Source organism: Vidua chalybeata, chromosome 2 (assembly GCF_026979565.1).
Source record: "Vidua chalybeata isolate OUT-0048 chromosome 2, bVidCha1 merged haplotype, whole genome shotgun sequence".
In the NCBI taxonomy this organism is placed as follows: Eukaryota; Metazoa; Chordata; class Aves; order Passeriformes; family Viduidae; genus Vidua; species Vidua chalybeata.
This window is the reverse complement of record NC_071531.1, coordinates 99811164-99832643: the sequence shown is the minus strand read 5'-3', so window position 1 is coordinate 99832643 and position 21480 is coordinate 99811164. Positions and strand designations below refer to the sequence as shown.

At 43.4% G+C, this 21480-nt stretch overlaps 1 protein-coding gene and 1 long non-coding RNA gene across 11 annotated transcripts; one reads left to right on the top strand and one right to left on the bottom strand.

Annotated features, from left to right (window-relative positions):
• The first annotated feature begins 19 nt into the window (after positions 1-19).
• Positions 20-18301, top strand: CBY2 (chibby family member 2). 8 transcript variants are annotated; one of them, XM_053936314.1, is made up of 5 exons: positions 34-54; positions 1548-1583; positions 7813-7888; positions 8271-8363; positions 17124-18301. In XM_053936314.1, exon 5 carries the CDS (start codon positions 17247-17249, stop codon positions 18228-18230), a length of 984 nt encoding a protein of 327 aa, XP_053792289.1. In that variant the 5' UTR covers positions 34-54; positions 1548-1583; positions 7813-7888; positions 8271-8363; positions 17124-17246; the 3' UTR covers positions 18231-18301. The 8 variants fall into 8 exon arrangements, with proteins under 8 accessions (XP_053792292.1, XP_053792289.1, XP_053792290.1 ...); XM_053936315.1 differs by lacking the exon at positions 7813-7888 and adding an exon at positions 5599-5721 and having other exon boundaries at positions 38-54; XM_053936312.1 differs by lacking the exon at positions 34-54 and adding an exon at positions 170-297.
• On the bottom strand, positions 4438-9866 carry LOC128784574 (uncharacterized). 3 transcript variants are annotated; one of them, XR_008429544.1, is made up of 5 exons: positions 9714-9866; positions 9443-9548; positions 6410-6576; positions 4843-4963; positions 4438-4494 (listed from the first exon to the last, which is right to left on the bottom strand). It is a non-coding gene; the product is annotated as an uncharacterized LOC128784574 (long non-coding RNA). The 3 variants fall into 3 exon arrangements; XR_008429543.1 differs by having other exon boundaries at positions 6410-6547; XR_008429542.1 differs by lacking the exon at positions 6410-6576.
• Positions 18302-21480: the final 3179 nt, after the last annotated feature.

The window sequence follows — 21480 nt, the reverse complement described above, 5'->3', positions numbered from 1 at the left end:
CTATTCCGTTGCCATAGTACCCACATTGCCATGCCACATTTCTCAGTCAAGGAGGTGAGGGCTCCTGCCAGCTTGCAGCCCTTCCTGGATATTTTGGTGGGGCTGTGGGAGATTGGCCAGGACTGAGGGATGGAGGGGACAGGGACTTGCAGCAGTGGAGGATATGTGAGATCACATCCAGAGATGTCACGCCTGCCTGGCACGCTGGGAGGGGGATGCCAGCCTGTGAGCTTGTCCAGAGGAAGAATCATACTGCTGGTGCCTGAGGCACTCTTCCCTGGCAAGCCCTGAGGGGAGGTGGGTGAAGTGCCCTTCTGTGCTTCTCCAAAAGGAGAGCCTGGGTATCTCATCATCTATATCATGGTGGACAGGTTCCACCCAAGTGTTCCTTGCTGTTTATTTTTGGTGTGTGCTGCATCTTGAGCATGAGCTGCCTCCATGGGCCACAGCACACCAACATCCTCACCCCATTCATCTGCCAGTGCTGGGGCATAGAGTGTGTCAGTGACCCCTGCTGTCCTCAAAAGGACTCTCCAGCTTGTTGGGTTTAGGTCTTCTGTGTATGTGCCTTGTTTTTCTACCATCCAGAGGTGAAATAATGCTTATTAATGATGCTTATTCTGGCAGCTGAGTGTCTGAGCTGAAAGGGTTTGGGAAAGTTGAAAAGGCTAATGACTTGGGCAAAAACTGCTCCTACATTTCTCTCAGAGATTTCTTGAAAGGAAAGGAAAACCAGGTTTAAAGGGAATGTTTGCCTGAGTTCAGCTGTGAGATGTGCTGGTGCTGTCAGGAAGTGGTGGCTCCATCACTGCTTCCTCCAGCTGTGCTTTACCCTGTGCAGTCAGTTCCTTTAAGTCCCTCTGTCAGACTCTGTGGGGTGTTTTCCACTCTGGTGACTATGTTCATTGTGGACCCAGGGGTTGGTCTCACAAGACTCAGAGAGAGGAATTTTCCTTGTGCTCAGCAGTGTTTTGGTGTTTTAAGGGAACAAATGGAAACAGGTGAAACAAAAAACCACATGACCAGGTCAGTGGTCCCACAGCTGGGCTGCCTGCTGAGCCCTCTGCTTTCTGTGTCCTTCAGCTCATCACCGCAGCCCAATTTTCCTCTTCATGGGACAAGCCATTAAAATTGAGCCAAAATGCCAATGAGCTTCATGTGTGGTCCTAGAAGTAACAATTGATCTGGTGAGACTGGAGGAGTTTTCCTCCTCCTGGATGCTGCTGCAAAGGGTGGAGAGAAAACACCAGGTGATGGTCAAAGATGATGTCTGGGGCCAGGGGCAGTGCTCACCTCCTACTCAGAGAGTTGTGATGTCAATTTTCACCTTGTGTCCCCAATATTTCCTTAAGGGCAAGGAAGTTTCTTACGCAATGGTACTGTCATACATGGGCTGGGCCACAGATTCCCACTGCAAAACAAGGAGTGGTTTTGTGGAGGCAGGGGACATTCCCTAATATACAGTTATTTAAATCAAAATAATTTATTTTACAGAACATACCTCTAATGTACTATAGATTTTATAATTCACTTTAATTTCTCACCAGGAAAAAGTCAATTCCTGCATGGGAGGGAAGCCAGAGGTAAGAATAGTTTAGTCTGCTCAGCAAAGAGGGACCTATTTTTAATCCAAAGGCTCTCTGTTAGCTCTTGCCTATTTAGTGTAAAAACAGGATTTACTACATGTTCAACTTAATCCCCTTTTTATATTTGCATAGGGATCCTGCAGCATATATATGAACAATTTTTGAGATAAGAGAGGGAAGGCCTTGGGAGTCAAAGTCATTGTTTTTGCATGAAGTATTTAATGCTAAACATAAATATTGAGAGAACTGAATTCCCGTGCACTTGCAGACTTCACTCTTGTGCTCCCGAGGATTTTTACTTTATATCCAATTATTAAGAGCCTGGTTGTAAGTGAATGTAGAAAAATTACAGGAAGCCTTTACAGACATTTACGGGGCTTAATTTTCCTGTTAAAAGGAGAGACAGGTTGTAGACAAAACAGAAGCAAAGGTGGTACTTCTCATCACCCTCAAAAGAGTGTGGCTAAGGAGGGAATGTGCCAGGCAGCAGAAATCAAGCCCTAGGGAAGGGACTTTCTCCAGTGGTGACCTCGAAGGGGATTGAAGTTGGAGTTCCTGCGGCGCACGTTCATCAACTCTGCTCATTGTAATTCACATGATTTATGTTCTCACAATCATGATTAGATGGTGAAAGAAAAATGATCTACATGCAGGGTTGACTTTAGAAAGTGACATTCTTTGTCCAAATCCAATCAAGCCCCACAGCATGCGGTCCTTTGGATTTAGCATTAATTTTAGTATGTGTGTCCCTGAAAATAACCCTCCTGGCTTTGGAAACCTCAGAGATGAAGAGACTCTTGGGCAAGTACTGGGCAGAAAATTATGTCTGAGAGCTGTCATTGCTTTCTCCAAAGGCAGTTTTGCTGTAGTGAAGAATGGGGTGCACTGGCATTAAATTAATTTTTAAAATGTAGTCAGAGACAACTTGGTGGGGAAATTTACTTCTCCAGACATAAAATGGGGTCCAGAGGAACTCCACCACAATGGTTTGGAGATGCTGTGATCTCAACAGTGCAATGCAGTGAGCAGCAGATTTTTGCCTTACTGTAGGCAGTGTCATCAGATTAATTTTTGCTTTTTTGCTTCTGATGGCTGTGATAAGACTGGCAAAATGTCTCTACCTTTCAATGTAAAATCCCTCATGCATTTGATGTTGCTGTGACTTTAACAGGCCAAGGTTTTACACTGAAGCCTCCTTGTTGCTGCCTCTCAAAGCTTTCCAAGACAGTCAAGTAACAGTCTGATTTTTGCCTGTTGACATGCTTGGGCTCCTCTTTTCAAGTCAAAGAACAGAAACCAGCAAACTGAATGGACAAAATAAAAAACAGGGGAAAATAAGAGCATAAATCCCTAGGCAGCATCTCTCCATCATGCCTTTCTACATGATCTTGCTGTATCAAACTTCAAAAGCAAATCTTGCCTAATGAGCAGGAACAGTCTGTGGCCAGTCATCCAGGCAAATGGCTCATGGGTACAGGGGAGGAGGAAATCAGAAGAAATCTGTTACTTAACTACTGGAGTCTGAGAAAATGAGCTCGCACCCAAAACTTGTGTGGGTTCAATCAGACAGACAAATGAGCAAGAACATTTTTATTAACATGCTACATACCTAATAATGTTTTTGAAACCATTAGCCAGCCACACTACACCAGTGGCAGCTTTCCTATGCTCTTGAGTGGTTCTCCCACCCTCCAATTTTTCTCCTATGAACAGAAAGCTGTAGTGCTGATTGCAAAGGACAGATACCTAATTATAGGGCTTGTTATTAGCAGAGTCTGGGAAATCAAAAGTCTGCAGTTCATATGATGCAGAGAATGATGAAGCATCTCAAATCACTAATGTCATTCAAAGTAGGGTCTCGGAATCTGCACATTTATTTTCCCCATTAAATCTGTGGGAAAGCCTATTTGCAGCAAGATTTGGAAGGCTTTCCCCTTCCTTTTCTTGACTGTTGCCAAAAGTAAATTTTGAATGTTTTCCTGACATCTTTATCGTATCGGTCTGTCAGTCAGTCCCACAATGTCCTTCATGCAAACCTATCAGGGCACTCTAAAATCTAGTGTTTAATAAATGTCTTGGAGGAAAACAACGTTTTCCTCCAACAAAACAACACCTCAAAGACTTGATATCCTGCTGCATGCAAGCACAACCCAGCAAGCTACTGGGGCATGCTGTCTCTTTGCTACTTTTGGAGCATGTTCATCGCTGATCACAGCACTGCAGGCTTGTTGTCCTCAGGTGTGGCTGGTGGGCAATGACCTTGGGAAAGGATGGGAGCGGAGCCATCTCCAGCTGGCACACACCTCTGTCCCTGCTAAGAGTCTGCTTTATAGTCACACTTAAACCAGATATATTGTTTAAATTAAAATGGAGAGAGAGACAGAGAGAAAAGAAAGCGTTTTACAGAAAAGATGTGAAGTGAGGGAAAACAGGTACTACTTACTGTGTTACTGAAGGCTTCATATAAATAACAAGCCATTAAACTTTATGACCAAGTTCTTGGACTAGTAGTTTGGTTGTTTTTATGCTGCAGTTGCCCGCACAAATTTTGGACTGTTTCTGACCCCTCTCCCCTCCTGCATTTTCGTTCCTTCCCCCTGCCCAGTTTTGTGAGATATTTGGTCCTTTGAATAAATCACACCTCTTCATTTTTCATGGGCTGGCTGTCAAGTGCAGTGTCTGTCTCTTAAAGACAGTCCATCAGGTGCTGATCTCATTTGGTGATGGTGTAAAGCACATCTGAGCTTTTATCTTTCCAGTGCATGTTGCTAGAAATTTCCTGTGCTGGTACTCACTAAGTTAGTGAGTGTTGTATCTTCATGGATTGAAATACTTGACTCCAAAATCCCTGTTTTCTTACATGTGGTATACATGGAGAGAAAACTTGGTATATCTTCATGATTTTCATCTGGGGGAAAATATAGAAGAAAGGGTAATTTCTAATTCCAGGGTTCTAAATTTTCACAAGAAAAGATATAGATCCTCCAACCCTTCTTCCTTCTCACACCCTCTTTTGGGACTAGTATCTTAGACTAGTTCTAAACTTTGAACAAACCCCAGAGGAGACAGCTCGTCATCAACAGCCAGACACAGAGTCATTAAGTACAAAAGTAAAAAAAAAAAAATGAAGACCATGGAGAAAGAAGAATAACAGTACATTTTTGAAATTGGATGAAAGAAACTAGATAGTGATGTGCAAATGCATGAAGGAATATCGGAGCAATTTAATTTAGAAGAATGTGGTAGTTGAACCTACCTCAATATTGCAACTCTTAGTCCTTGTAAGTTTTGGAGAAAACCCAGGGCAGGGTCTCAGAAGAGGAATAATGTGATCCTGATGTTGCTAATAAACTGGTGACTCTGGAATTCTGAAGGAGCTGCAAATGATATAAAGAGTTTACCAGAAAAATTGAATATGGGAAGAAAGCTGTGAAGAGAGAGAGAGAGAGATAGAGCTATACAATTATGTTTCAAGGATTCTGGTTCTCTTTGATATAATATGTCAAAAGCTAGAAATACCCAGTCATGGGCTGTAAACAGCTTTGACAACCTGATTGATGTGTGCATTAACTGAATTCATGACAAAAAATATATGAGACTTCAAGTGATTATTTTTCCCCGTGAAAATGATTACCACGAGCACTTTGCACAGTGACATGTATGTGAACTTGTACCCGTGATTTCTCAGCCACAGTACAAAAGATGTCAGTAGAAGGAAGAGCTGCAATCTCTATCATTTATTTTGAATGTATTTGCAAATGACAAGGCATTTAAAAGAACCATCTTTTTAATAAACTTCTTGCTCCAACCATATTTTAGTTCCTTTGTTAACCACATCTGCTTTTCTTTACTTACGAAGTTTTGCAGTGATTCTCTTGTTTGGGAAAAAAAAAAAAAGGTTGTGGGATGTCACTTCTCAGGTATTGATGTTTCATATACATAATATGGAAGGAATGCTGCTACAGATTTCTGCGAGTGCCTGTGCTTACAGTTCTATGTTCTCCTCACGAAGAACACAGGTATCCCACAGAACAATAACAGTTTCCCTTGGCACTACCATTCACCTGAATCTCAGAAGCAGTTTCTTTAGCAGGCCTCGCAGGAGATCTGCAGCTCAGCCCTTGCCATCACCCAGGTATGGCTGTGCATTGGTGGTAGCTGTGCATCAAGGGTGATGGGTTTCAACAACGAGGCAAGCAGCTTCTGATCTCATTTGCTCAAGTGCATTTATTGCATCTAAATTTTTGCCTTTAAACAGTACTGCCTGGGGCTTCCCCAAAAGAAGAAACATGGGGGATATGTGTAGATGTAAATGGAGATGGCTGGCTATGGTTTCTAAGGGCTCTGTATTTGGGGCAGGGTGGAGCTGATGCAAAGAGAAAGAAAAAACAAAGACAAATAATTAGGCAGATGTCTTATTATTTGCAAGAGATAATCCACTGTCATCAGAAAGAAAGTAACTCCTCTGAGGGGTGGGAAGGAAATTTTACCTCTATAAAGATCCAGAATACAGTCAAAAAAAAAAAAAAAGAAAGCCCTCCTCCCGCCCCTTTTTTTTTTAAACTTTATTTTTAGCAAGCTTTATGATCTTTGAAGGCTAGAAGTTAGCAAGGCTGAACCTAGTCAATGAGATTGCAGAGTACAGCAGATAATGGCATCTTTGATCAATCAGGCAAAGCAGATAAAGATGCACTGCAAAAACTGGCCTGTGAGTCACAGAAATATCTCTTTTTCTGTCATTCAGCGATACTTGGGATAAGACTAGGAGAAATTAATCAGCATTGAGGTGGAAGGTGAGGGAGATATGGGCTGATGGCATGTACCTTGTCTGTAAGATGATGGCAGGCTTTGGTTTAGTAATTTCAGATGAGGCCTTCCAAGGTCACTGGAGTGCCCCTTTCTGCCTCAAAAAGGTGGCGTTGGGATGCTGTCTTCTTATTAGTGTCAGGTAGAAATCTTTGCTAGAAATAGAAGGATGGTCTCCAGGTACCTTGTTAGATATAGAAGATATGACAATCCCAGCAGCAAATAATACAAAGCATTTCATGGCTCTGGAAAGGTTTGACTGTCTCATAAAAGGAGAGTTGACAGAGATTCAGCAGCCTGAACAACTGCACTTTTCTGTGCAGCTCAAACTTGTGAATAAACATGCAATCAGGCACACTTTTAGAGGAGCAATCGTGCAGCTTTCTGCAAGCTACTAATGGCAACTTGGCTTTAGGCAGAAACTAGTTGCACGTTGCTATCTTTCTATTCTAAATACATGAACCAGTGTCCTTGGCTTTCATCCATTCAGCAGCGATACCTGGTATGTGATCACCTGCAATGCACTGACAAGCAAAACCAGTAAATCATATTCCTGACATCCTGTCTATGCAGAAAGTGACTTTGGTAAGATAGGAAGGGTAACACAAGCACAATGGGTAACCTCAGTGTTTGTGTCATGCAAAACAGCTCTTCAGTTAATGGGCTGGCTGCCATATACTGTATGTTTATGTTGTGCAGACAGCTCAGATGGATTATGCTTTATGCCAAAATGCTCAGGTTAAATACCATGTAAAATATTTTAATGGGCATCGCATATATCTGTCACTTCATCCCTGCATGCAGGTGGAAAGGGAAGAGCTGTCCTGTCCCTTAGCAGAACAGGTTTAGCTTAGCTTCTTATACAGCCAACTCTGCTCAGACCAAGAGTGCTCACACCTGGTGGTGTCTGCTCAGACAGGGCTGGCAGCTCAGCCACAGAACATGAACTGGGCAGTAAGAGACACCTTGCAGAAGAGACAGTGACCTTCACACTGTAAATCAGAGATACAAAGCTTGTGTATAAGTGAGTGACCTCACTGGACACCATATCAGAAACCTTGCACATGGGCTAGTTGCATTGCTTGAGTGCAGTGGGGAAGAGCTGGTCCTAAAAGGACCCTGGAGGAGAGCCAAGGGCCTGTGAAGGGGTAGCACCCAGCTGCTGTGCAGCAGCACGGCCACAGCACCTTACACCTGACCGCAGAGGAAGGGTCACCTTCACCTTCGCTCTTCCCTTCAGCATCTGACTGCAGCTCACTTTTAGCAATGCAGAACATGGTTACAGCTTTTTTTGGGGAGTGTCTCTGTCCATCTCATCGCACGACTTGCCACACCTAAGCCTTTTGCTTGGACTTTGCTTGCTGAATCATTGACATAACCGTAACATGAACATCTTAGTGGAATTTGTGCCTTTACCTAGGTGGGATCTGTGCTTTGACTGAGAATTGCGGGGTTTTTTTCCTTCTGGATGGTTAAGAGTGAAACCTCTACAACAAGTAAGGAACAACAATAGTAATAAAAAGCAGTATAATATTTTTAAAGCCCAATAACTCTGCACTTGCTCCTGCTGAGATACACCTTGCTATGAAGCTTATGTCACTAATGGGACTGTTCATTTCAATGAGGCAAAGCAACAGGGACATTATAATTAATAATGCTTAACAGGAAACAAGTTATTGTGCTTGGGGCAGAAGGGCAAAAACTGTTCTCTATTATTTTTTGAAGAGTTAATTGGCAGTAGGCAAAGATGTGCTGTGTTGAGCCAGCAGGTGCTGCTTTATGACTACATTAATGTTAATGATATCCTCTGGACACATGTGAAGACAGGTTAACCTATTTTTTTCTCACTGCATTTCTCTGGGTGGATGTGTGTTCTAGTTCCAGCTATTTTTCAAGTGCCACCGCAGAGCATTTGGACAGACAGTGACCCTACATTTGCACAGAGGTTTGCAGGCAATTTTGGAAAACCAGGTAAATTTTGTAACCTCCATTCACCTCAGGACAGACTTTGCAGGTTTAAAGTTGAGGGAAATGGGTAAAAAGGGCTGCTTCACTGGCATAAAATCTTTCCTAGGGGTTACATTTCTAAAATTGCCTGTTTAATTGTTCCTAGGTGTGCTTAACAATAGTACCTGGGTTTTAACTGTTTATTCTCTTATTTCATTGCTGAAACCTTTCTTCTTCTGGCATACCCTTAAAAGAGTACTCTGGCACCAATTTAAACCCTGGGAGGAGCAGATGTTAAAATTGTCTTCCTCTAAGCAAAGTGTGCCATGGCCCATGAAAGCATGATACGTGCTAAAAAAGGTAAACCAGTGCTCCACAGAGCTTGAAATGGTCTCGTTTCAGTACCACTCCACATTTAAGTTTAGTTATGAGCCTATATTATCTTTTTTTTAATGTTCTTTTTGCATTTCTAGTTTGGCAAAATTACACTGTCTAGCACTAAGCTTCAGATATCCTTCAAGATATTTGTATCTTTCATAAGATGCTTGCTTTGCACAAGCCCATCAGCTCCAGTAAAAATCTGTGTGCCATTGTAACAGGCAAAAATGCTGTGGAAGGGTAGTCCTGGGAGCTGAGTGCAGAGCTCTTTGCAAAAATCAGGTGACAGTGCTACCATTTGAGAAACCCACTGGGTAAAGATTGATTCTGAAAGCCAAATCTGATTTTTAATAAGATTACCAGATGGGTCCTGTGCCTTGTTAGAAGTCTGCTCCTGCAGGTCTAGTGATAAAAACACATGGGAGAACAAATCTTGCATGCCTACAAGGACTGAGAGAGATGTACTCAGCAGTGTTTGCCCATAGAACATGGATGCAAGTCCAAGTAAGCTATTTCAAAATTTCTTGGAAGATGACGCATGAATAATCAGAAAGGGCAGTGGGGGAGAGTCCATATAAAATCCTAGGATGATTACAGCACTTGTGCCACAACCAGAGGTTCAGCTGCTTATATCATGGGAGTCTCTTTGAGAAACCTGATCTCTTGGGAGCTGATGGAGCTCATCTGCCAGAGAAGGGGAAGAGTGTCTTTGCCCATAGACTTACCAGGCTGGTGAAGATGGCTTTAAACTAATGTTGCCAGGGGAGGGAAACCTCAATCCATCTCACTCCTACCAGTGTGATGCCAGTGCCAGCCAGAGATGCTCAGAGCCTGGGGAGGGGTCACAGGTCAGCACGAGAGCACGTGAAGAGCAGCACAGTGTGATTCCAACCACTCCAGACATTAAGTCAGCTTAATGGGGGCCCAGCTTAAATGTCTCTCTCGAATGCAAGCAGAATGGGGAATAAACCAGAGGAATTAGAGAACTGTGCATACCTGCAGGGCTGTGATGGGTGGGCTCTGTGACTGAAGAGTTGGAATGAAGGGACACAAGCTCTTTAGGAAGGACAGGGTGTGGAGATGAGGAGGAAGTGTCACCCCCCATGTCAATGACCAGCAGGAGTGCATGGAGCTCTGCCTGGGGATGGATCAGGTGCCACTTGGAGTTTATGGGTCTGGATTAAAGGGAGAGCAGGGACAAGTGACATCATAGTAGGGGTCTGCTATGGGCTGCCTGACCAGGAAGTGGATTAGTTCCTCTGTAGACAAGTAGGAGTGATCTCAGGTTCACAAGCCTTGGTCCGTATGGGGAACTTCAACCACCCTGGTATCTCGTGGGAGAACAAGACAACACAACAGGGCATAAACCATCCAGGACATTCCTGGAATGCCCTGATAATAACTTCCTTCCCCAGGTGATAGAGGAGCCAATGAGGAGAGGTGCTAATGTTGGACCTTGTTTTCACCAACAAGAGTATCTGATGAGGGATGTGAAGCTCAAGGGCAGCCTTGGCTGCAGTGACCACAAAATTATGGAGTTAGAATATTTAGGATTGAGGAGAGCACACAACAAACTCATCTGGACTTTGGGAAAGCAGACTTTGATCTTTTCAGGGATCTGCTTGGCAGAATTCCCTGGAAGGATGATGGGCCCAGAAAAGCTGGTGAATAATCAAGGATCACCTCCTCCAAACTCAGGAGTGATGCATCCCAACAAAAAGGAAGTCAAGCAAAAATGCTGGAAGCACTGCGTGCATGAACAAGGAACTCCTGGACAAACTTAAACACAAGATCTAGGTATCAAGGTTCCTTGATAGTTCCTTGGATATTTAACATGGGTTTTGTGATTCTTCATGCAGTGTTGTTTACAGTAAAGGGTCTAGAAAGTCCTAATGGAATATTATTTTTTTAAGGTGATTGCTTCCTCTTCTGTAGAGCTTTTAAAATAAAATAAAATTATTAGACTCTAGTTGAACAGATTCTTATTAAAGTAGGAGCTGGTCTGATAATGACTTAAATTGGTGCTACGTGGCCATCACATGTTATTTGATAAGCATTCCATTTTAATTAAGAAGTGGTTAATCGACAATTAATATACAGGATTACACATTTAGCTAATTAGATGATTTAAATTTTTTTGTTAGATTAAAATGTACAGGACCCCATAAATCACTGCTAGAGATTGCTTAATAAGCCTGAACCCTTAATTTTCTCCCTGTCAATCAAGAATGGAGCCACTGACTTTCCCTCTCACCCAGAGACTTGTCATATGGAAGACCTGCTCTGTGTTCAGAATGAGCTGAAATGTCCCCAACTCCCAAACACTGCACCTGTTTGCAGAACCTCAGAGCTCAGGCGCAGTCAGCAGAGACCTAATCAGAGCAGTGGTGAGGGCTGAAGCACCACTTGGCTGACAAGTCACTGGGGGCTCAAGTCTGTTTCCTGAACACTAATGCCTGTTGCTGTTTGGGGTTTGTGGCTGTCAGAGATCAGGGACAGTGTCCAGCACAGCCTGCTGGCAGGCCTGCCTCTCAGGGTGTCCCAGGGAGGCCTTTGGGATACCCCATGCTCACACATGGCACACTGAGGTGACTGTCCCCTTCCAAATTGTCCCTAGGTACAGCAAGGCCAGAGAGCTCCTCCAGGGGCAATGTCAGCTCTGCCCCTCTGCCCTCAGAACAGAAACAAGTGCATCATGGACCATTTCTTCTAGTATTAACTCAGCAGTGAACAACGGGCTCTTTCAGCCTGTGGAGTGCTCTGTAAATTTTGATCTGTTCAGATATAACTAGGAGAGTGACATGGTAATTGGGCTGGTTTTTGTTGGCAAGGCTCACAGAGGCACAACACACAGGAACAGAGTTGACAGAAAATGGCTTAGAGTTGACCAAGAGACTGCACATGGGTTTTGATGATTTTTTTTCTAAGTATTCGTAGCTAAAGTACAAAGCAAGCAAAATGAGAATGAGATCAAAGGTGGAACAACACAAAGCCTGACAAGTCTGTAAGATGTCACTTACTAGCAATAGTAAAATGTTTTGCTTCACCCTGTAAACCGTGTGTGTATTACAATCAAGAGATAAATAAGAGTGGTGTGTAGGGCTTCTTTGCTGTCATGCTTTCATGTTCAAGGCACTTCACAAAGAAGAACTAAATTCTCTTGACAGCTTACATCAGAAAGTCAGCATCCCAAACTCATTGAGAACCTGAGGAAATGATCACTTACCCAATGTCTAAAATAAAATTAGGATCAGAGGGAAGATATGAAAGTAGGTATTTCCACCTTTCATTTCAGCTTTCAGCTGACCCAGTGCTGATAGGAGAATGCAGGGTTGGTGATTTGCACAACATTGGATGTTGTGAGGGTTACACTGAGACACCAGCAGCAGCACTGTGATAGTGTCCCTGGAAGGACAATTAGTCCAAATAGGTGATGACACAGGTGTGTCACTCAAGCCATTTCTTTGCCTGAAAAAAAAAAAAACTGATCCAAAGTTTTTCATTATTGATTTTCACACTGCTGACTGTCTCTTCCTGGGCAGAATACAATGCTGAGATATTACCAGACATTTCACTGCCTCAGAAACTGAGAAAATACAATTTTTACTCCCTACACAGCTGTTGAGGTCAGGAGATGATTCAAGAGCACTCAGCTATGCAAGTCTTTTTTAGTGACTAGGTGGGATTCACCTCCAGGCTTAATGCCCTGGAGAACAGTGGATGAGTGTGTGGTGAGACCAGCCTGCACTGGAATGAACAGAGGCTGGCATTTCAAAAGCACAGATGTGTTTGGCATGGTAGAAAGTGGCAGCAGATGCTTTTGGTTCTATCAAATAAAGATTTGGGAATATAGCATGTTTTTTACCAAACAGTTCCCCCCCCCCGCCTCCTCCCCCCCGATTATTTTCACTTTAGACACTTTACCAGGTCTTCTAACCCAAAAGCAAAGGATGGAAAGGGCTGACATTTACTGCTGGTACATGCCACTGTCTAATAGAAAGGAGACTGGTATGGGGTCTTCAGGGCCCTTCTTGCAAAATCTTCATGGCAGCAGTTCATACCTTGCTCTTCCCCCTGGCTTTCAACCCATCACTGGATGGTGACCTCTAGCACCCCAGCACAGAGCACGGAGAATATTATATGAGTGTGTCTGGGATCACACACTCCTTCCCACTGAATCCTTTCTAGAACCAGACAATCTCCAAGAAGAAGGACAGCAAAGTCAGCTGAGCAGCCTGGTATAAGGTGTGCAGATAGGATGGAGAAAAAAGGTTTTGGTTCCAAATAGTATTTAATTCTTTGTATAAGGAAACATCTTTGTGAAATTGAGTGGTCTGATGCTGTGGACAAAACACTGAGCTGGCAAGTTAGTTCAAACCCTTCTCACAGAGCAGGAGTTACTTGTCTCTTGGCAGGGAGTGGAACACACTCAGCATTATTTCTGCCTTTGTAATCTTGTGAATGACATCTCAATCCTTTTGAGAGCCCAATTCAGAAATCAGAATAGCTGCTATAAAAAATTCTGCTGTGAGCTCTTGCAGCATTCCAATTCTGATGTGTGCATAAACACATCTGATGATATTCACTAAATTTGATCCAAATGTATTGGAATTTGTATTCATAATTTTCAGTAAAAAATTAATTTGGCAGAAGAACTTTACAAAACTTTAAGGAAAATACTGTGTGAGAAAAGCAAAGGTATGCTCACTATCAAGTTAGTTCTCCGTGGTTCTGGACTAAGCAGCTGCACTTCTTTCTATTAATTCAGTTTCTAGTCAGCTCTTAGACCTTAAAATGTTCATCAAAGGTCACTTTCAGAGCCCACAGCCACAGTTCTGCAGAAGTTCAGATTGGACATTTCAGCCAATCTTTTCCTGAAAAGTGTCTGCACTGGATAGAACCCTTAAATTCCCATATGATGGCAGGCCAAGCACAAATAGCCCATGATAAAATATTTTGTCTTTTGAGGACATTTTTCTGTTTTCCTGTACAGGATCCTGAAGCTCAAATAAAGAAGGATACTCCCTGGGGAGTTGCCATAGTAACCTGTGATGTGGTTTTGTTGTCTAAGATTAAATATAAGCAAAGGAGCAATTACAGAGAAGGATTTTATACCTGAGTTTATAATTTTCATATAACACCAAAGCTGAACTATACCTCCAAGTTCCTAAAGCAATAGCAGTCTTCTTGAGGGTGATGTCAACTTAGTAATTTTCACTGAAAAAGAAATAAAATGCTGTATGTATTATTCAGGAATCCTGATTAGAAAAAAAAAAAAATCCATTTCTGAAAGATGTAGCAAATAAGAAAGACTTCATTAGAAATGTAAAGATGTGGAAGTGGAAATGGCTGCTACAAATAATACTTAAACCTGCATGTGTGAATGCCTTCTATATTCTATTTTCTTCTTACTTGGATTCAGCTATAGTCTGCTCTTAAACTTATAGTCAAAGAAGAACTTCATCTTGTCCTCAGAAAATAACTTCAACTCTCACAGCGCATACAGGGAAGAGATTTTTGAATGTATCAATATCTGTTCAGCAACAAACAGAATTTGAAGTTTCAGAATAAAAGCAAAATTTGTTTTAAGAGGGTGTGATGGAGAAAGAATCTGTCCAAACTGTTCTCAGTTATGAGCATCAAAGGGAGATCGGGAAGTCTGGGTTCAGGAAAGGGCATGGGAGCCGAGCTAGGAGAAAGGTCATTTCCATGAGAAACAGCCCAGAAGAGCAACGCTGGGAAAAGTCAAAGCCAGTCTTGTGAGGACAGCGCGGAAGGAGCGCAGAAGTGAGCTGTGCAAGGACAGTGTGCAGGAGCTGCCAATCCCTGGAGGGTCAGGGGCAGGTGGCTGCTCCTGGGGCAAGCTCCCTGTCAGAGCTCACATGAGCCTCAGTCCCCTGTCCCCAGCTGTGCAGCCGCTGCCTCTGGACACCCCGGCAGCAGCGAGAGCTCAGACCTGGCTGCTTCGCCCGGCTCTGGGGAGAGGGAACGCCGCTGGCCGCGCTGAGAGGTGAGCATGTGCTGGCTCTGTAATGCTGTGCTCCCAAACTGCCCAGCCTGTCTTGATTTGGTGTGGCTTCCCCGCAGGCTGGCTGCCTTGCTCATCCACCCAGCTGCCCAGCATTTCCTGGGATTATTCAGAGATGGGGGAAAAAAATTATATGGGAGGCATTGAGATCTTGAAGTATCACCCTAAAGCTTGGGTCGATGTCTCCCTGGCAGTGCAAAAAAGCTGACAGAGCCACTGTCAAGTTTAATTGTCCCCGAGATAATGCCCTTCAAAGTCATATATATTATACATTTCTGTTTATCCTGAAAATGTGCAATCTAAACACTTTCTCTGTAAGTGACTTTAAGAACTGTAGCTGCTTGTCCATGATAGGCACGTGGGTCTGGGCTTCTGATGCTGGATGTGTTCTGCATCTTCCCTGGATAATTAGGGGTCTGTTCCCTCCATGGCTGATTTGCCCTCTGCCCCTTCACCCCCCACCAGGCCCCCATTTTTTGGGGCTTTTGGGGTTAAAAATGGGACTGGGCACCTCAATGAAATGGGATGTGTTGGAAAGGCTGCAGGGGAAAGAGTGTAAGGGAGGGAGCAATGCGTGGCTCTGGACATAGTGTAAGTGGGAAAAAAAAAGTCCAAAACAGAGTTTTTGGGAAATACCTTTTTAGCAGAAGAATGAAGTTATGAAAACACAAGTCTGACATGAGATAAAGCAGCAGATGATGTGGAAGACAGCCCTGAAATTCAGCCAGTAAACAGGTTGCAGTAAAATCAAATGTTAATGCAAACAGACCTATATTGCAATAGCCCTCTCCTAAATGAAGGAATTTTGGATTTTAAATGAAGCAGTAATTTTATGAGTGGTTGGACAAGCTTGGGAAGGGGGTGCAGGATGCATCTCTGGATGTTGGCTCTAAGAAGTAACTTGGAGGAACCTGGACATGCAGTGCTGTTTGGTGGAAATGACAGGGAAAGGGGAGAGCAATAGGAAAGGGCAACAATAGGACAGGAGGCACACACCGTGATGACAGAGCTGGAGGCTATAAGGGGCTCATGTGTGGTGGTCACTCTCTGCTTAGTGCTTGGGGCAGAGATATGAGAGCAAGATTCATGAAGGTAAAATTCTCCTGACAGACAAAAAGGCAGAACTGGGTTTTCCAAGGGACAGCAGGGAAGCTGGGAGAGGAATACACCAGAGTGAAATTTGACAAGTAACTTTATTTTTTTTTTTACCTAGAAAAAGGCATATTTGTGCTATTAGAAACTCTGTGCAGAAACCCTGAAAATTCCAGCAATTTGGTTATAAAAAATAGTTCAACCTCAGATCAAATAACTTCATCATGAAAATCACAATTTAATTTATTTAATTTAGCTGCAGAAAACAAGCTTTTCTTTGGCACAAAACAATAATTTTTGATTGTCTGGTTGGTTGTTGTTATTTTTTTTTCCCACATAAAAGACTGAAATCCTTACTTTGCCCCAGTTCACTCATGGTTAAAAGGTGATTTAAACTGCAATATTTTGGGTAGAGGAAAGGAGGGGACAAGATAAGTCTAAGGTTTCTGTGTCTGAAATGAGAAGCATTAGAGGTTTGGCCCTGCAGTATGGATTTTAGAGATGAGTTTTCTGATGATGTGAAAAAGAGGCAGATGGACTGTAGGAAAAAGATAAGCAATCACCATTGCAGGGCTAGAAAGCAAGAAAAATAACAGAGCTATCAAAGCATATAAAGAGTAAGAGTGACAGGAGAAATGAGAATGAAAGGTGGAGAATTATCTATGGGTTGTGACAGTTTTTGGACCATGGTGATGGGAGCTTGTCAAAAAACCAAGCAAAGAGCAACAAATCTCTGATGTCCCAAAGCTTTGGTTTGTGCATATTGTGGATTTTAAGATAAAAAAACAAAACTGTCACTGCATTTTTGTGGCATCCTGTTAGCACAGGCTACTCAGCATTAGCAAGAAAAACCTGCTCTCAAGGCCAGATTTTTTTTTTATGAACCTTTAAATGCTTTATTTTGAAAAGTTTGTTTGAGCCTCATAACAATTTTTAATGTGTTTGTGCATCAGTCATTTGGGAGCAGGCTATTCTGAGGCAGAAAACAGTCTTGCATTTTACTCCCTTGCAGGTCTGTAAAAATGAGGGAGAGAGATAAAGGGGAAGTGCATGTTTTTATAAGAAAGCTTTTAGTGCTGCCATAGTGTTGCTTTATCTACCAATGCCATTTTTCTCAGCTTCTATCAACTAGGTATCTGGTGGACTCCTTACCTTTCAGCATCAAAGAGGCAACATGGTTAACTGTGAGAACTGATTTATTTGCTTGTTCTGTCACTTGTGTAGTTTAATTCTGGTTTGGAATTTTGGCAGTAAATCTATGCATTTGTGTTCCCTTGTTCTTTCAGTCCTACTCAAGCTTCTCCAGCCCCACTGTGTCACCTGCTCCTTGACAGTGGTCAGTGGCCTCTTGTAGGAGCCCTGGAAGAAGCCTTTCCCCACAGTCCTCCTCAATTTGCTGAAGAAGGGCCATGTCTGCCTTTGATTGGAGGAACCAGAGCATGCAGCACACAGAGCCTGAGACAGACTGCATCACCCCTCGGGTGAAGCCAAGGGGTGAGATGTTTGTCTTTATTGATGGGAAATGGGTGAATGACATCTACTGCCAGCCACCTTTTTCTTCCCACCAGAAACTCTTTAGTAAGAAGGCACAGAATGAGTGGAGCATCTGGGAGGAGAACAGAGCACTCTGGCAGGAAAATCAAGTCCTCTGGATCAAAAACAGGATGCTCTGGGAAGAAAACAAAGCACTACGATATCTCCAGTCACAGAACAAATCTGTCCAGCTAATTTACACTGATGCTATTCAGCAAAGCCTCAAGAGCAAAAATAAGCCATTTCCACTCTTCCAAGAGAGGAGCACAGGCACTCAGCTCAGCCTTGGCAACAAAGCTCTCCAGGCAGTCCAGGAAAAGAATAAAACCTTTGAGGATTTCCAGCAGGAGAATAAAGCACTCCCTGTTACCTGGAAAGGCCAAAAAGCCATCACTGTCCATGAAGAGAGCAAAGATGCCCACTCAGATCTTCAGAAGAACATTGACACCATCACAGCTGTGGAAAAAGCTAACCCTGGCCCAGTCCCCCAGCAGAAACATGAAGGTAAAAGGAAGAGCACTACTCCAACTCAGAATACAATAGAGTCTGCCCCAAGAATGCCTAGAGAGCATGAAATCCTCCACGTTCTCCAGGACTTATGTGAGCTTCTCCACACCTTCCTGAAAATGAACCCTCCTCCTAAGGAGAAACAGTGTTGTCACAATCTCCATGACGTGAACAGATCCTTCCAAGAAGATTACAATAAACTGAAGCTGCAGCTGAATGCTGTGAAAAACACTGTGTCAGACATTACAGCTCAAATGGATGTGCTGGAAAAGGAGATCATTGCCATCACTTCCTCAGTGTATGAAGAAACAGGACAGAGGCTGGCAACTGAGCATCAGCTTGGGGACATGTGAAGCTTGGGGGCAAAAACTGCTAGTTCATTTCCCAGAAAACTTTTCCCTTTTTTTTCAGGAAACCTAATAAAACCCCAATAGACCCTGAAGATATCTGGGGAACATTGTGTCTTTCTGAAACTTTCTTGCACTTCTTAGATTTATTTTACCTTCTGGTTATATGGTGTAGGTGACTGTCATGAATTTGCCTGGAGTCAGGAATCATGCTTTTCAGCATTTGTTTTTTCAAAGTTTCTGATAATAAGGCCTAGGTTTTCAGAAGGTTATTGCTTGAGGATCTCAACTCTGATTACAGTGTGCCAGCTTGTAGTCCAAGGATATACTCACAGTCTCTGCTAAAAAAGTATTGATTAATAAAGGAGGATCTCTCCTCCCAGACATCATGGTGGGGACCACAGGACAGAATGGAGCAGGCAGCAGAACTTCTGCAGAGAGCAGCGAGGTCCCTCTTGATTTCTTTAATAGTCAGATAAAGCAGGTTTTTACCTGCCCCAGAGCAAGAGCGTAGGTCGCCAAAAGCAGCATTTTGATGGCTGCCCTATGGCTTAAGCCAGTATTTAGAAGGACATCTACTCACACTGTAATGGACAAGCCAGTCTCCAGTGATCTGCTGACACAGAAGATGAGAGCCTTTTGATCTGCTCAGGTTTGAAATTCTGTTCTAGTCTCAATTGTGTGGCCAAAGTGGCTGGAAACCCATTTTCTCTGTCTTGGACAGTCCAGATGCAGTGCACTTTGTCACAGTCTTTCAGGCAGAATATGGGTGCCTTTAAGTAATCTGACAAGACAGATGCAGGGAGACTTCTGCAGAGCAATTGTGGGAGCATTACTGTAAAGCAAAGGAGAGGTTACAGTGAGGTTTATCTGTTGCAACAGGACCTCAAAAGCAGGCTGTCACTCTAGTTTAAAAGTCTCTAAGTGATTTGCCACAGAATTACCTAAAGCATGAACTATCTTTCACCTTGTATTTCACTCAGACAACACCATGTCAAGTGCAAGTGATGACTGTTTACTTCAGAGGCTTAAAACAAAAGGTATTTTCTTCCGCTGTTCAGGCTTTGGGATGCTGAGGCAAATCTCGTGCGTGAAGTTAAATGGCTGGCTCTCACTGGTATGGGTAGGGCTGCATCTGTAAAAATCAGGTGAGAAGAAGCGGAACAATGTTCATTAAGAGGTGGACATGCAGACAGCAAGCTGCTCCTGCTTAATGACTGGGTCACAGATATTAACAGATTAATACTTCAGTGCTGTTCTGGGAAACATGTTCATGTTCTGTGCCTTCAGACACGTTGCCTTTCTCTATGTCATCTCCCTCAGCGGGCTTGAACGTAATGTTTGGTAAGAGGGAGAAACAGGACTATGAAGACCCTAATGCAGAGGCTCAGAGGAGGGTAGCAGAAGAAAAAAACTCTGACTATGTGTTCATACTTAAACTTATTTTTGTTCCATTAGAAGAAATAAACTGCTTTCTTGCCAGTGGTCAGAATACTGACTCCTGCCATGTCCCTATACATGGGCAAGAAAGACCCTTGGGAGTGCATCTTTCCACCAGGTGTTTGGGAGGAGTCATCTCATCTAATGTCAGATGTCCATTCAGGACAGGACATCCAGATCTCAGCTAGTCTCCCTGGGCTTTCTTTCTATCCTGTAGGAAGGAATGGGCATGTTCAGGCTGTGATTAATCTCGCTCCTATTAGACTAAAAATAGGCTGTGTCACCAGCTGGAGTCCCTTGTTTCTCTCTGTTGCCTCTATAATTACTTTGAGGACAATTAACTCCAACTTAGGCATTTGGTTTGGAGCTCTCTGAGTGACAAACTTGGCATTTCCAGGCAGAGGAGATGCTTCATCAAGTGGTGAAGCGGCACAAGCTTGGGAGTGTGTCCCAGGCCCTGGCTTTGCTTTCTGTGAGATGCCTTCATTAAGCAGCTGATTCAGATCTCTCTATTGTGTGGAGAAATTATTACTTTGTGAATAAAATTGAGTTTGGGCAGAGCTTAAATATCATGCACACATGTAGAATCCTGAGGGAAGCACACTACTTCTCCTGAATGCTAATGATGTTTCTGGACGGAATTAGGTTTTGTGAGTCCTTTGCAGTTTGATGATTTCTTTGGATCTTTGATCTTCCTAGTTATGAAAAAGTCTACACCTGGTAAATATTTTTTGGCATCTCTCACAAAGAAGTTGAATTTATCCTTCAGGTTTTCTCAAGTCTGTCAAGTGAGATGACAATGTCCATAAAAGACTGCCCAGCACGTAACCTTGCAGAGGACTCCGTGCTATTCAAACTTTCTGTCCTGGTTTAGGGCAAATTTGGAAGGAAACCTCCAAAGGGGTCCCTCTAGAAAGCAAATTCAAGCAGCCCTGCCCTCCACCAGTTCAGGAGACATAATCTCCTTTGAGAAAAGTGGAAAAAAACTGTTTCTTTAACAAGCAAAGTACTCACAAACATGGAAAAAAAGAAAAATATTAAACAATAGAACCTCTCACTGTTCTGAAAAGATGGCAAATGCAGAGTCCTTGTCATGGGGTGTAGCTCGGCTCACTCAGTCTCTTATCAGTCCATCCAGCACTGGAAAACACTGCGTCCCAGGCCCTGGTTGGCCACAGGTGTGAGCTCCCAGTGTTTTTCTGGGTTTTTGGTCCAGAGCAGGTTTAAACAGTTCCAAGAAAAAGAAAAAAAGCCACAGTCTGGAGAACTTCTCTGCCTCAGCTAGCTAAAAAAAAAATAACAAAAGAGCAAAGGACAGCTCTCTCCCGCCGTCTGTCCGCAGACAGCACAGTCGAGGAGCAGGATGTGGGGGAGCAAGTGCAGTCCCTGATAACTCCCTGCTTCTTCTCTCCCCTCTTCGCTCTCAGAACCGGTCTTATAGGTGCAGAACTTAATATCCAGCATAAACAGAACAACTGGGGATACAAGCACCATAAAGTCACCCTAGGACACTCTCATAATCCCAGGAGGTACCAAAGCTCCAGACTCTGCTTATTTGCTTACAAACCAGAGCAAGTCGGTGACAACAGTGTGCCGCTGTGCCCACCAGAAGTCTGCTTTGGCTTGCCCGACCAGCTGGCACTGAAATGAACAGGGCTAATGCCTTTATTAGCATTCAGCTCTTTATTAAAAAGATCAGCTGGGCAGGGGGCTCGACGCAGAGCTCGCCCCCATGGTTGTAGTTTTCCCAGGTGGCCAAAAGGAAGGAGGCATGCAGAGTCTGTCACTGAAGTCCAGAGCAGCAGCTGTCCCTTCT